This window comes from Taurulus bubalis (assembly GCF_910589615.1).
Source record: "Taurulus bubalis genome assembly, chromosome: 9".
Classification (NCBI taxonomy): domain Eukaryota; kingdom Metazoa; phylum Chordata; class Actinopteri; order Perciformes; family Cottidae; genus Taurulus; species Taurulus bubalis.
In genome coordinates this window covers 20,641,028-20,657,116 of record NC_136597.1, presented here as the reverse complement: position 1 = coordinate 20,657,116, position 16,089 = coordinate 20,641,028, and the positions used below count along the sequence as shown (strand labels likewise).

Here is a 16,089-nt window from a genome sequence, read left to right as displayed (position 1 = left end):
CATACATACATATATATATATATATATATATATATATATATATATATATATATATATATATATATATATATATATATATATATATATATATACACACACACACACACACACACACACACATTTATAAACACTATATAACTTAAGTTATATGAATAACAACTACTATTGCAATGGGAGTAGATCTGATCATGGAGTCTCTAAAAATATTTTTTAAGTCAATTACAATCATTTTAAAATTAATATTTAGTGTCAAATTATTGATTTCTTTAGTGAGCCAGTGAACAAAACGATTAGCTTTCCATGCTAGCTCATTACAATTAAAGTAACCTAGGTTAGCTATATTAACTAGCTAAGTTAAATGCTTGTCGAATTAATTGGTTCATTATAACTCATTAAAACTGTAGAAAATGTTATATTTTGACCACACTGTGCATTGCACACTTCATTCTACAACCTGACACATAAGCAAACTACTAATGCTAGTCCTGAAAGATTGTTTATTGCACACGTTAGCTGGTAGACAGCTCGAGGCTAGCGTTAGCTTGCACCAACTGCTGTTTAAAGACCAACGGTTTGAGACTAGCATTCCCTTGCATCAACTGCTGTTTAAAGACCAACTGGTGCAGGCTAATTTCATACATTTTTTCAATAACAAACTGCAAAATACATTACAATACATGCATTGTCAATCCAACAAGCCAGTACAAACATACTTACCGGAGAAGAGTCTCTGGTTTGGCTTTGATCAGAGAAGAAGAGTTGATAACTGGCGTTCGCTTGCAAATGTTCGGGTTAAAATGTCTGTTTGAGTTAGGTTAACTGAGCTGACCTTCACAAGAAATGTCTACAAAGGCTCAAACGTTGGTTTTAAAAAACGCATTTCAGTTTCACAGCTCACATTCTGGAAATTAAAACATATTACCAGTTGCCAACATATTTGGAACTTTTATTTTGAAAAATGACCGGAATCATCAGTCAAAATCGAGGCAGAATATCCTGAGATCGCCAAAAAAGCACTGAAAACCCTGCTTCCATTTCCAACATCCCATCTTTCTGCAGTGATAGCAACCATAACAGATTTCACAAAGGGTGAGATTCACAAGGAGAGTGACAGTCTTCGCTATATGCTTTCAGATCACTGCGTTCAGTTATATAAAGTTACAAAACAATATAAACACTTTCAAATTGAATGCCAACATCACACAACACATATATGTATCGAAAAAGGTTTTAGAATACATAATGCAAAACAGCTCTCAAAACTACAGAGAAGCTGCCAGAATAAAACACATATTTAGAGTTTATAGTCTATTATTGTGTGTTACACATTGGCAGCGCTGCCTGACATACATCTCTGAAGTCTTAAGTTAAGACACCGGCGGTAAGATCACACTTGGCAGCAACACTATCATACTAAAAAGGTCTATATAGCCAAGAATACACCGAAATAATACTGAGTGGCTTTCAGAGTTGTCTGTCATTCTCTTTAACTGTGCGTATAAAAGGAGAGGATAATAATTGCAGGTGGGGCGTCATTTCCCAATATGTCATCAGACCAGCAGACCGATGATGACTCATCAATACAATGTGTCATACATTCAGAAAAATCACCAGAGGATAAGCTGGCAGATAGCAGGTGTGATTGCACTATGAGAATGTGCAGCGGGGTGTTGCTAAAAGAAAAGCACCGTCAGTATTTTTTTTCCAGATGTCAAATCTCCTCCAAAGAAAAAGTGTTCCGCGAGATACCAAAAACAGTCCATGTGCACGAGCAGGAGAGGTGAATGAGACGGTTAGTGAGTAAACAGATGGCGCGTAAACGCTCAAATGTATCTAAAACGCAATAAGCCGGACAGCTGGAGCTTGCAATTAATGTCATACTGCATTGCATTCCTTAATTTTGGATAGATAGCCATCTTTTAACAACTTGCATCATGTCATCTCACAATAAAAATGTCAAAACTGCTTTAGCCAACACAAATAGCTTTTTGAGGTATGATACAAATACAGGCATATAGTGCCTCTCTAAATACTACTTTTAGGATTTCAAATAAGAAAAGATAAACAAGCACAACATTTCCCAAACTTTCACATTTTTTTATTTTTATTTATTTAAATGACAACTTACCTGAACAAGGCTGTTTTTGCGTTGCATTATGGGATGCACAGTATATCCGTGATAGGTTCATTTCTCATAGCACCTCCACTCCGTTACCCAATGAGTTTGCGTCGGTCTTGAAGCACGGTACGTGCGCGTGCCCGTGAAGTGCGGAGCGAAGAGTCTCTACCCCGACACGTGTCACGCTGACATAGTTTTGCGATTATTTGCGTTGAGAACTGAACGGTAATCAGAAGAAAAATCACCTCACATTTCTTTTGTTCATTAAATAATGTTCCCAATAATGTCTTCTTCACGACGCCCTTTTGCACTATAGTTAAGGTAATGTTAAACTAACTAACATTATATTTAAATATGTAAAAATAAATTGTATTTTCTAGCTAGCTAACCAGCTTCAGGCTATTTGACGAACTCAGCCAGGTTAGCTAACATGGAAACAGCTATTTTCTGTCGTGATGTTACCAGCGTACTTGCGTAGTTAAACAAATCAAGTTGAATAACGCCAAGTGGCAAATATTTGCAATATTTAAAAAACTGCTCTACCCTGTTTTTTGTTTGTTTGTTTGTTAGAGCTGAAGCTAAAGTTACCTCAGCTTCCACTCTGCAGACATGCTTACTGCCGTGCGGTGGATGCTGTCCAAGCTGGTATCTCCATTGTGGAGGACCGTGGAGGTGGATGAAGGAGGAGGCCTTCTCTCCGGACCCCCAGGTATGTGCAACGTTCCCACAAAGTATAACGCTGGTGAGATAAAGTTCACCGAGTTAGCTTCATCTTTCTGTGTCGCTACGTGTCTAAAACCCAACAACAGATAGCATGCCAGGTCATTTGTTTTGCTCGTCAAGGCACGATCCGCCACCTGCAAGGCAGCGTGGTAACACAGCTGTGCCTCGACTATGGCATGATAGACGGCGCGGTCTATTTCACCAATGAAGAGGTGTTGGGCGGGATGCCACTGAAGGAAGGGGACTTGGTGAACTGCATAGCAGTACAAGATGGTGCCCAAGGTGGATGGAAGGCTATAAGGGTGACGATCCTGCTTCGCTCATGCATGCATTTGTAAACGACATACAATCTATATATTCCTTGTCTTGTTGTCTGTTAAGTTGTTTTTGTGGGTGTTCTCCATCTATTTCTATCAAATATCAGAATCCAAACGTCGATGCATTTTTCCTGTCTTGTTACTCTATGATACTCTATGATGGAAAGTGTCAGACATGCACCCTTTAATCCTGTTATTTAGGTGGAGATGAGTGCAGATGCTTGGGAGGAGGGTGGAAGCGCCTCCCTCGACGATGACAGTTTGCAGCTGCAGCCTCTCATTGGTACAGTCACATCTTTTGATGGAGATAGTGGCTACATAAACCAGACCACATACTTCCCTCGCTGCAGTCTATGGGAAGGTACTGATTCTCATTGTACTTAACACACTCAAATTGAGAGCCTCTTGGCCACATGATGCAACTTACTCTGTACAACCACATTTTTGACTTATTTACCGCTGTTTATATATTATTCTTTTTTACAGTTGATGTTTGGTTAGCTCTCAAACTGAGAGTAGATTAGACAAAGTCACAGCCTCACCAAAATGTAGTAGCACTTGGCAGAAGGCTGATGTTAAATTTCCTACATTATTGGCAGGTTACGAGCCAATGAAAGGAGACTGGGTCCAAGCAAAATATTGTATCAATCCTACCAAGTGGACCACCCAAGCACGTTCTGTGGTCCCTTTACGGTACCGCCGCCTAGACCAGGTAATTTGCATCAATGAATTTCTTGGACTTTACCCCCACTCATTACAACTTAGTACTTTTTGATTACTTCAGTTGCATTTGTAAAAGGCTTTGCACTAAATTTGGATAATATTGATGCTTAAAGGCCTATTCATGTCTGTCTAATACGGTTGAGTTATATTAATACCTTATTTGGTTATAAATAAGTGTCACAACTTATTTCATTCCGCTCCCCTAATCTGAATGATCCACTGTCTCCAGGTGCAGGTGACCAGTCTGTATGGTAAAAATGGAGTGGTGGATGACAGTGTGTTCTTCAGCCTGGACTCTCTGCTGCTGCCTGCCCACTACCAGCCTTTGCCAGGGCACCTTGTCAACCTTGTAGTGGTGGAGAGCAGTCAGTCCTTGTACTGTTGGAGGGCCTTGTGCATGGCCCCCTGCCTTCAGAGGTATTAGACTTTCATCTATTTTTATAGGTCTGCAAATAAGAATTCTTTTCAAATCTTAAAAAGTACTGTAGAAATGCTAATCTGTATTTCAATGTCTTTTCTACTTTTGTATTCCTGTTGCAGTGGGAATATCTCTGCTACACAACTCCCAGAGGCTGAACTCAAAAGCATTTTGGAAAACAAAGGGGGGCTGGATGTAACAGACTATGGCCGGTTTGTGGATCTGATGATAGGGGAACAACAAGAGCTGGTGCTCTGGATACAGTGAGTGACCAAAGAAGAGAGAAAATATTCACATTCAGAGTAAAACTACATACAATAACTAGTTACAGACCTCTGTAAGATAATAATAATAATTCTTATTATTGGCGTTGGTTATTATTGTTTTTAATCTTTGCAACCACCATTAAACTTCTTGCCACCAGAGGTCTTTTGTTACAAATATCCTAAATTTGAGAGAAAATAAGACAACTTTTGAATACCTGTTCCAGAAAAAGGGATTATTTCCAACAGTAGCGCAATACAATGTCTTGATATTTTTCTCACAACAGAAATAAAGGTTCAGAGATCCACAGGCTGAAGTGCTGTGACTTTGCTGGCTGGGACTCAGAGGAACAGTTCACTTTGGTTACTGTCAAAGACTCCACACCACTGGGACAGAAACAGCAGCCTTTGCAGAAAAACTCCTCTGAATCTGAAAACCGCTCTGAATCTTCAGAAAAACAAGTCGATGACGCAAAAGAGGTACACAAAGAAAATGGTGAGGTGCTGAAGGAGACTATCCATTTCCCTGGTGTAAGGAGACAGGAGAGAGATATGGCAATTCCACCAGGAGAGAGGTTGTCTATTGTAGTAGCCTGCCAAGCAAAGTAAGTGTTGTTGTTGTATTGACTCTTGTAGTGACATTAGTGTAAATGCCAGAAGCTGTTGGAGGAGTAATGGATCAAAAAGATAAATGTTTAATGGGAAGTTTGTGTCTCCTGTTAGTATGTTGTCTCTCTTTACAAATACATTCCATGTGGGAAATTGCTCAGGAGCCTGGGAAGCTGTGCTGAGCTGCTGTTGCTGCACTTCTCCTCTTTCACCATCGGGAGGCGCCTTGAGGTCACAGTAGGCAGTAAAGAGGAGAACCTGCTGCAGCCCTCGATGCCCTACACCTGCAGTCCCAGAGATGTACGTCTGGTCTCAACAGTGCCGACTAACGTGATCACCGTCTCTGCGGCAAAAGACACCCCAAGGTATCCGCACAGCTGACTTCTATTGCCTCCTGAAGAAGAGCACCAAGCTAGTAATGAATGTCCTACCTACCTTACAGCTAATTGATAAGTTGATACATTACATCAATAATGGGTAGATTTTATTACAAATTTGTAATTTGAGGGAGCTTCCAAAAGATTACAAAACGTAATTATTTGTCACTTTTTTTAATATTGACTTTCCCCCCTGTAGGCCTTTCAAGCGGCGGCTCCCAAACTTCCTATCTAACTATCCATTGCCCCAGGCTCTCAGAGACTGTGTGGAGGGACAACGCGACGTGCTGGTAGTTCAGCCCTGCCTCGGAGAGGTGAGTTTACCCATGATGAAGTGTAGGTGATCGTGTAGAATAAGGTTCAATTTGCAGATGAAGAGTCAGATTAGGGCTACCTGCACAATATGTATGTTGATCAATAGTGCATTCAAGCACTTTGGATAAGGGAGTCTACTAATATTTATTTACTTTATAAATAGATGATTCCTGAATCAGCATCCTAACAAAGGAGTGTGTCTCTGGGACTCTTAATTTCACTAGCAGGGTTTATGATATTAAAGAACCATCTTTTAGAGCCACACAATTGGCTCCAGTAGCTCTCTACTGTTCTGTCTTGTTCTCAGTGATGAGGCAAAGAAAAAAATGTTGACTTCAGGAATCAGCTGAAATATCACATTGTCCTTCTCCTGCTTTGCCCGTTTGCTCAGGCGCTATCATCATCCAACATGCGTTTGCGTTTCTCGGTCCTTCTCTGGCTGGAAGAGCTGCATGCGGAGCAGGAAATGAGAGAATTCACCATCATCGGGGCCCTTCTCAGGAAAGGAGGGAACTTCCTGCACCTAGAGGTCCTTGGGTTGGCCGAAGGCAGACCAAGTCTCAGTATAGGTGAGGAGGCCTTCGTGGTCTTTCTTTGTTGAATTATTGCAACGGGTCATGTTTTTTTTTTTTTTTAAGAAAACACAAAGGGTTTTGACAAGTTTGCTCTGCAGGTGACAAAATAGTTTTGAAGAAACCACAGAGGGACGGTTTGGTCGTGGAGTACCATGGTTATGTCACAGAGGTACAGAGATATTTGATACTGTGAAGCATTTTTTCAATGTTCTGCATTATCAAACAAAAATACATGCATTATATTTAATCAATGCTCTTTTTTTTAATCTTAGATCAATGATGCTCTTTTTTGACTCTTAGATCAATGATGAAAATGTGAGTTTGAGAGTAAACTCTGAGTTTCATCGCAGCTACCTCGGAGAGCCACTTGATGTTGAGTTTTCTTATAACAGGTGAGAAAAAAGTAATGTGCACTCATAGTTAATTTAGAAATAATGCATCATAGTCTTAAAATCAGTATTTTGACTGCTTGCATCACCAGAGTTACCATGAGACGGTGCCACAACGCACTTGAGCAGACAAAACAGTTTGGGGAGAGTAAGTTATGGTTTTATTCAAATTGCTTTAAGTCTGTGTGCCTCCTTACATTTTTAACATGATAAAGATGACTGATTTATTTTTCAGACAACTCAACTGTACATATAATCACATGCAATATGCAGTACTCTTTGGAAGGCACAATTTATTTTTGTCACATGAATGAAAAATGTTTGGCAATTCCCAAGCTGCCGTCTCATTTAAAAAGCAGTTAAAGTTGTACTACAGAAGGATGTTGAATAAAACAAGTTGTTTTAAAGAGTCAATTAAATGTCTATGCAGCATCTTCTCGCTGACATTGAGGTCTTGATAGCAGCAGAGTTTAGTTGACAAATTCACAATTTGAATATTTACAAGGGTAATTAATACTCTTTGATTTACACATCTGTTTTATTTCACATAAGCTTTTCATGATGGATTAGACCAAGAGATTTTTAATTGCCGTCATTTTCACATTGTTGTGCAGTTCTCTTCCCCTCTAGAGTGACTGTTAGGACCCCTCAATGGACAGGGAAGTGGATAGAGGAGCCAGACCAGAACAAAACAATGGAGAACATAGAGGTGAAAGACGGAACAATTCAAATATATTAATGTCATTCATTTTAGTTTTGATTAAGTGTAATTGTATTTTTAAAAAGCAGGTTCCAACCATGGTAGATGGAAACATTTCGAGCGTTTCCGTCAACATGACGTCTAAGGCCACACAGACTAAAGGTACGCAATTTAGTTTTTGATTTGGTACAAACTATCTGTTCATATCAGATAACATTAAGAACATCAATGACAAATGTGTAATCTCTTCTAGATGGTAGTCAGCCATCTAAACCCATCCCCAGCATGGGGAACTTCTTTAACACGGACCTGAACCCACCTCAGAGAGAGGCAGTGAAGAGCATCCTGGCAGGGGAGTGTCGTCCCCTTCCTTATGTGCTGTTTGGACCTCCAGGCACTGGAAAAACCATCACTCTCATAGAGGCCATACTACAGGTACAGAGCTGCAAAAACTATAGAACATGTCCTTTTTAAATAGGGTTGTATTCATTCAAAGTGTATCTCCCAACAAGCCACTTTTGAAGAAACCCTTTAATTTTGATGTACACAGATAAGTTCCTAACTTTAAGATTGTTGTATTCAGGGTTCTTATGGTCATGGGAAATCTGTAAAAGTCATGGAATTTTAAAATGGTTATTTCCAGGCCTGGAAAAGTCCTCGAAATAAATAAAATCCCAAAGGTTTTGGAAAAGTCATGGAAATTTGTTATATTCATATGTTCATGTCGTTCATTTACGAGTTTGAAATAATTAATATGCTTTTAAAAGAAAGACGCTCAAAATATAAGCAGGCATACATACAGGCATCTATATAAATGTTTATTCTTTTAATCAAACTATTGTCTCATTCATTTGTGTCATTCAAGGTATGCTGTATGCTATGGAATTCTCATTGTTGAATAAAATGTAGTATTTAAACTCTTTCATGTTTACACTGAGATTTCACAAAATGTTTGGTCATGGAAATTTGGTTTAAAGTCATGGAAAAGTCATGCAAATCCATTGGTCAAAATGTGTATGAACCATGTGTATATGCGGCCACAGGAATTAGACCAATAACACAATGTATCTATCAGACAAATACAACTAACAAGGTATAGGTTTATATTGTGGTAAAGTAGAGTACGGTGTATTTGGCAGAGATGGTACTGCAGCGGGCCGAGAATTCTCCATAGTGCTTGAAAGTATGACTATAAAACATGCCTTTGGCGTCTGATAAAAATAAATGCGGTGGTGATGCCTTTTTGTGCAACTAAATGCTTTCATTCACATGATTAGTGTCGAATGAAATAGAAATAAAATAAAGTTGGCATTCGTGTCACTTTAAAGGTATTAGTACTGTAATCCTTTTGACTATACCCATTCCTACATCATCCCTTTGTCATGGCTCTCAAGATTACTCTGTTTGATACACTTCTTTCCACCTCCCAGGTTTACCACTTTCTGCCCAGTAGTCGGGTACTCGTATGTACTCCTTCCAACAGTGCTGCTGACCTCGTCTGCATCCGCCTACATCACAGTGGTTTCCTGCATGCTGCAAGTTTGGCCCGTGTCAACGCATCCTGTAGGCAGGAAGAGGTACTTGACAGCATCAGGAAAAAGACATTCACTGTGCAGTATGCGTGATCAAAGGGAAAATATGCATGCTCCTCTGTGCAGTTCGATCTGTACAGATGCCATCGCCATTTGCCACCAGGTTGGGTGGTACAACTGTCAGTAAATCCTTTGAATAATTGATGAGGTTGTGATAACATGCTCTGTCTGCATCTGCCTTTAGTACATTGCTTTATCACTTAAAATTTGTGCCATGTTGATTTTTTTTCTTTTCTTTCTTAGTCCATCCCAGAAGTGCTGAGACTGTATTCAAGGGCAGGAGAGGACATCCGTCATGCCTCTTTTCACAGGATCGTGGTCAGCACCTGCTCCAGTGCTGGCATGTTCCATAATATTGGACTACAGTAAGACCTGGGCTATAGTAGGGATATGTGTACACAGTTTAATTAAGCAGCTTTTGTCCTGTCTTCTTTCTCTCATCTCAGTTCATTACCTGTGGATTTATTTTTCCTCAGAGTGGGACATTTTACCCACGTGTTTCTGGATGAAGCCGGCCAGGCCACAGAGCCAGAGTCCCTGATCCCTATGAGTTATGTGTCGGAGAGAGACGGACAGGTCAGCACAAGTGGACAGGCACTGACTACATGCACATCTTAAAGACCCTGTCCAGTGCTTCTGTTTTGTGCAGAACTGGGTATCGGATGTAATTTGCACGAGTTGTTTCTAGTGTGGATCCCAAAAAAAAACTAAGCATTCTTGATTGATAATGACTTTTCTTCCCTCACCTGCTTAGATAGTGTTGGCCGGTGACCCCTGTCAGTTGGGTCCAATAGTGAAGTCCAAGCTGGCCACTGCCTTCGGCCTGGGGGTGTCTATGCTGGAGAGGCTGATGGCCAACTCGCTGTACTCCAGACACGACTGGGGATACAACCCGAAGCTGGTTGGTGAACTGCAAACATTTAATTTTTTTAGCAAATGTAAGGTGTTCTTTTGATAGCAAGTATCCTATTTACATTAATGCAGATAATATAAAGCTGCGATGCGACATTTATAGCATATCTTTCTATCTTTTATTTTTCTATTAATTGTATTACCATTGCTGATACCAGTTAGTTGCCAGTGTATCAATATTAGCAAATAACTCATTTTATAAGAAGAATTCTGTGGAGAATATTTGCATGCACTGTATTCATAATAATCATAAAGCTGGTCTTTTACTATTACAGGTCACTAAGCTGATCTACAATTACCGTTCTCATGAGGCCTTGCTCACGCTGCCCTCCAAGCTCTTCTACAAGAGCGAACTGTGTGTTAAAGCACCAAGGGCCATAGTGGAGACTCTCTGCAAGTGGAAAACCCTGCCCAAAAAAGACTTCCCACTCCTCTTCCATGGCGTTAGGGTGAGTGGTCTTTAAATGTATGGACTTAAAGAGCATGCTTCTACAAAGAGCACCAGTTATGTCTGAAAAATGTATACCTGTATACATATGTATGTTGGACTTATTCAAGTTACTGGGAAATTCCACTCCCATATTTATGCTCTGGATTTTCCTGTGCCCTAGGGCACAGAAATGAGGGAAGGTAACAACCCATCATGGTTCAACCCAGTGGAGGCTGTACAGGTCATGCTCTACTGCTGCCAGCTGGCAAAGAAGCTCTACAACCCTGTGGTCGCCTCTGACATTGGCATCATTGCCCCCTACAGGAAACAAGTAAGACGGCACGGTTCATTCGCAAAATGTGTGTTGTGTTTTCTAATATCAAAGCTTTATTACATATTAGTTACAAATGTGAGATGTTCTTTCTTTTTCCATTTTAGTACAGTGGGAGAAAAGCTATTTCTGTGTAATTTCACATTCAACTCCAAGGTAGCTTAAACGGCTTCTACTTTGCATGTTGTAACCCTGCAGTGTCCTCGTTTTTTTATTATTCTCCAGTGTGAGAAGATTCGAGTGCTGCTGGGTAAAGTAGGCCTATCTGACATCAAAGTAGGCTCCGTGGAGGAGTTCCAAGGACAAGAGTTCCTGGTCATCATCATGTCTACGGTAGGCAAAAACAATGTTTTTTGTCTCAGTCCAGATGTGTCAAATGAAGAGGAGATTGATAAAATTCTGAATCCTATTAAAACTATTAGTTTCGGACAAATTTGAGAAAGGTGGGACATCTGTGTGGTTCAGTTTAGCCGTTTAGACTCAATTTGTTGTTGGCACCACCATGTGGTCAGTCAATGTAGTTTTCTTTGGGTGAGAGGAGTGTCGCAGTTTCTGAGATCCTGATCAATTAAGGGCAAAATAGTTTTATTTTGATCTTTTACTAATATCATTTAAAAATATGTTCATTATTGCAGTCTGTTTTTTTTTTTTTTTTTTTAAATCTTTTAAAAAAAAAAAAAATTAAAAAAAATGTATCCACCATTAGCCTTAATCACAGCTTGAACTCAACTGATCCAACAAGCAAGACAGCTGACGTAATAGTTAATGGATTTATCAAACTTTGCAGAGTACCTTGTGGTTAAGTATATTTACTTCTCAGTATGCCCTTTTTTCAAATCTTTAGAAAGATGTTGCATAGGGCTTGGCTCTGGTGACTGGAGGTAAAGACGGCTAAGGCATCAATCATTTCGGTTCCTTGACCTTGTGAGCAAGATGTTCACATGCATTAAAATGTTATGGATCAGGTCTAAATGATGTATTCATGAGAAATTCATTTGTTCTTTGCCTAACTGAAAAAAGAAACGGTTCCTTTTTATTTCAAATAAAGGACCGTAAAAACATTTGAAGCTTCCAATTTACCACTTTGACATGATGAGAAGGCCACCATGAACTTTTTTGTGCCTAAACCTCATCATTAATTTTCTTTCTTTAGCTTGCAACTAGATTTTCACAAGTGTAGTTTAGAATTAGCTAGTGACGAGGGTGTTATTGCTTGTATGTTACTTTTACTGTGGTTACATCAGTAAGAATGGGCACTGCCCTATGTTGTGAGGTATTCTGATGGTAAAATTGCTTGTGCCGATGGGCCATTGGATCATATTTCGCCAATTGAAGGGGTGTTCGAAGATTGTTTTGTCCACCCCTATATATAATGATCTCTGGAATCTGCACCCTGCTGTGCAGTTAGAGAAGTTTCTGGTGGAGTGGCATGTCTCCCTGCTGAGCCCCATTGATCAGCAAGAGTGAATATTCAATCCTGAAGTACAAACCAGCCTCTCTTTTCTCCATATGCCTGCTCATCAAACTTTGTGCGCCACAAGAGTAGTAAACGTTATGGATAGGGCTCTATCAATTTTAATTTCTTTACATTTGAAGCTTGGGATTGAGGTTTTAAGTGCAGCTTCAAATGAATGTTGTCGTATGTAATGTCATCACCCTAACCTATGATTCTGTATTGGTGGTTATATAAATGTAATTCATGGCGCTGTTGGATTGCGTGCGTCTCTTTTTTGTGCGGCGAGCGGAAACAACAGCGACTGTTTTTAGAAGGCTGAATGCCAACAAAGATGGATTGACGCAGATATATTTAGATTAAGGGAGAGTGACAAAGAAAGGGGAAGAGAACTATGACACACTATTTAAAACGTTCCCATAGTTTATTCCATATTTTGGCAATTGCTTAGTTCATTTAATTCTCTTATAATATAGGTGCGCTCTAATGAATCGGTACAGAGTGATGATTTGCAAGGTGCGCTCGGCTTTCTGGCCAACCCCAAGCGCTTCAACGTGGCCATCACTCGTCCCAAAGCCCTGCTGTTGATTGTTGGAAACCCCCACATTCTCATCAGGGTGAGTGACAAAACCCCTTTGATCCTCGGTTTTATTAAACATGTATTTTTGTTAATTAAGAGCTTTAAAATGCCTTGATTCCTCCCCAGGATCTTTGCTTCAGGGCTCTACTGCAGTACTGTTTCATCAACGGGGCGTATCTGGGCTGTGACCCCCCTCCCTCCCTGAGAGACTCTGAGATGTATGTAAATAAATGTGTAAATATGTATGTATGTAAACTTCATCACCCATCATATAGTCCTCATGCATAATGGATATTTACACCCACTGGCTGCTTTATTTAGTACACCTGTACAGTCGACTGCAAGCCAATAAAACTGTTCTGACCCAAGGTCTGCTTTTAACATCCTTTTAATATGAAGTTATTTTGAGACTGTACAATGAAAACGTGCGTAACCCAAGTCATTTGGATTGAAAACTTCATGAATCAATGAATTAGACAGGTAATACCACGTATACCAACTGTAAACATACTTTTGTTATAGTAATAATTAATCTGCTTGCTTTTAGGTTGGTTAATTTTTATTTTTTTTATGGAAAGTAGAAGCGACTTTATTCAGCATAGTTTATTGTGTGATGGAGTAAATGCAAGGAGCTAAAAAAGACCAAGAACATAGACTGTTCTGTTTTAAACACCTTTTTTTTTTTTTTTTTTCTTTCCTCACAGTGTTGCAGAACAGAAAAGGACTGCATAAGAGATGACGTAATCATTGATGTCCCTTGGCTACCTTTACTGTCCGTGTGCTAAGCCCCCCCCCCCCCTCCCAATTCTTCTCTCTTTTGACTGTTCGCATAGTGTAGCTGTCTGGATCAGTGTTAACGGAATTTGTGTGTAAAGAAAATGTTGATTCTGTCAAAGCAAACTTCCATGCGGGGGGTATAAATAAATAAAGATAATGTTCGTGTACACTGCACAATTATTTCTGTGTCCTGTGATTATTAAGTTGATGTGATTGACTGTGCGTAAGATTTTACAATTACACTACCTCCCATATTATGGTTAAATTGTTGTGAATTGCGTCATCGTATTTAAGCATTGTTCATCTGCCAAGGCTGCGCAATTATGCAACAAATGATTTGAAAGCGCTGGCCTGATTTTTAACAGCAGCTGCAGCAACTTGCCAGTGCATTTAGTATCAGATCTTTATTGAGAACGTGAAATTAAACAGAAGTTAATGTTTTTAACTTTTATGAAGTTGAGTGCCTCACCCAGTGTTAGTGTACCGAGTTGATCTACAGCTGTCTGTAGTTTCCGGGGGGCAGGTTGTCTGCTAGTCTCGGCGTAGCAGCGTCTGCCCACAAGGCCCGGAGACTGGATGTGACAATTGAGTGCTACTGACAGTCTGCACAGGGCTGTCAGTCCTGCTGGAGCCCAGTGGGGGACTCTTAAGTTAATGAGTCTCTTACGTGCCAGGAGGAGACAGCTTTCATCTGAGTTTACTGTGTTGTAAGGCAGGCCAGCTCGGACCCCCACCCCCTGTCTTTGATGTGTGTCTCAGGTGTTCACTCTGCTGCCCCTCTCAGCTATGAGAGACCATACTTATGAAATTAAATAAAAAGCTTGGATGCTAACTTCATCTGTGAACATCTTTCTCAGCTGGATATTGAAGCAGGAAGACTGGAGTTGATGTGACATGTTTGAAGTTGTCAGTTGACACCACCTGGACTCTGTGCTCGTACAATATTGAAATGTCTCTATACAGTCTTGCATACACTTTCACCTTAGGAGGAAAATGTTTCACAAAACTGAAGTCTTAACTCTTAACATGTAATGGTAATGTCCTGTTTGCTTGGTGTAAACAGGCCGTCGGTGTCTTCTTTGTAAATATGACTCATTCGGCCTGCTTTTTCACTAAACGTATATTAAATTGAGCAGGAGGACGTGCACTAGCAGAGAAGATTCCTAAATCCAGCGAATATATTGACTTCGGACATGTAGAGGGAAGCCTAGAAAAGTCATGTTTTGGTCCGGAGTATAGCGAGCTAGTAATGTTATAAAGGGACATGTCGACTAGTGTTGTTGAAAGTTCATACTTAATCTTAAAATAAGACTTTTTAAATTTCACATATATTATTTCTCAAATGTTTTACAGCCAATCAGAATAACTTGATTGCTCAGTACCAAAATGGACAAGGTTACTGTCAGGTTTGAATGGTAGAAAATGTTGTGATTTTACTTTACTTACAGCAAGTTGCAGTACTTCTGCTGTCTATCTTCGAGGTGAGGCGTGTTTGACAGACAGGTGCCCGTCCCTTTATCTCATACTCGTATCACCTTCTCATTAACTAAGGCAGGGGCAGGCAACACATTACCAAGACAGACACTGTGTCTACAGGGCAGCCATTAGGCCCAACAACAGACCCCTGCTGGGCTCCTGGCAAGGGGGAGCTTGTTAAATGTGTGGACCTATTGTTCTCCTAAATTGGTCTATGACTCTAATTGCCCAGTTAGTCCCCTCTTACGGGCTGTACTCGTCTACCCGGACTGGAACCAGCCTCCACTCATCAGATCAGGCCGTAAAAGTTGGCTTAGCTGGGGCCGATGGAGGGCTCTGGCTGGCTGCAAGAGAGAGCAATCTTTGCTGCTGACAGGGCTGGCACACAGGCCCAAAAATGAGAGTAGGACCAACTAGAATTGGGTTTATTTTGGCATGTCTGACTCCGCAATGAGCATTGGCACGCTGGGCGGGATAAAGACTTCCTGATTCATGAGGGGAAAGTCCTCAAAAAAAAGGCCCAGAGGCATCAGCCCAGATCTAAATCTAAATCTGGAGACAGACGACATCTAAACAAATCTGTTGCTGCTGTTACGTCGTCCTATTGTTAAATTAAGAGGCTTGAGTCCACGAGACGGAGGGAACGGGACAAATTAGCACGTATGTCTGTGCCCCTGGTCTGGATCTCAGGACGAGATCTCTGGGGTCTTGAATGGGATGTTGGCACATTATGACTGAGGGTGTGTACGTGTCTGCCTCACAGCAGATGTTGCTCTGGTTAGTTATGTTAATGAGTACCATGCAAATTAAACACTGATATATGGTTGGTAGAAACATGTATGTTTATGTCCTCATTGCAGGAACTTGTTCTTTAGTTTAACACAGATCCGTGTGTGGAGAGCCATGTACAGCGGTGGATGATGCCGGGATTGCTTTGTTGATGATGCATGCAACCGATAAGCCAAAGAGGGAGGCTAATGGTATTTTGCATGTGGCTGTGAGTTTGTGTT

At 40.4% G+C, this 16,089-nt stretch overlaps 1 protein-coding gene across 1 annotated transcript; it reads left to right on the top strand.

Annotated features, from left to right (window-relative positions):
* Window positions 1-2,728: 2,728 nt before the first annotated feature.
* Window positions 2,729-15,817, top strand: mov10l1 (Mov10 like RNA helicase 1; the record flags this gene model as incomplete). Its single annotated transcript, XM_079223374.1, has 17 exons — window positions 2,729-2,828; window positions 2,963-3,090; window positions 4,112-4,299; window positions 4,423-4,563; window positions 4,851-5,043; window positions 5,287-5,537; window positions 5,749-5,863; window positions 6,256-6,433; window positions 7,782-7,963; window positions 9,364-9,485; window positions 9,597-9,696; window positions 9,875-10,021; window positions 10,308-10,481; window positions 10,644-10,793; window positions 11,019-11,126; window positions 12,747-12,863; window positions 15,770-15,817. 17 exons carry the CDS (start codon window positions 2,729-2,731, stop codon window positions 15,815-15,817), a joined length of 2,442 nt encoding a protein of 813 aa, XP_079079500.1.
* Between the last annotated feature and the right edge of the window lie 272 nt (window positions 15,818-16,089).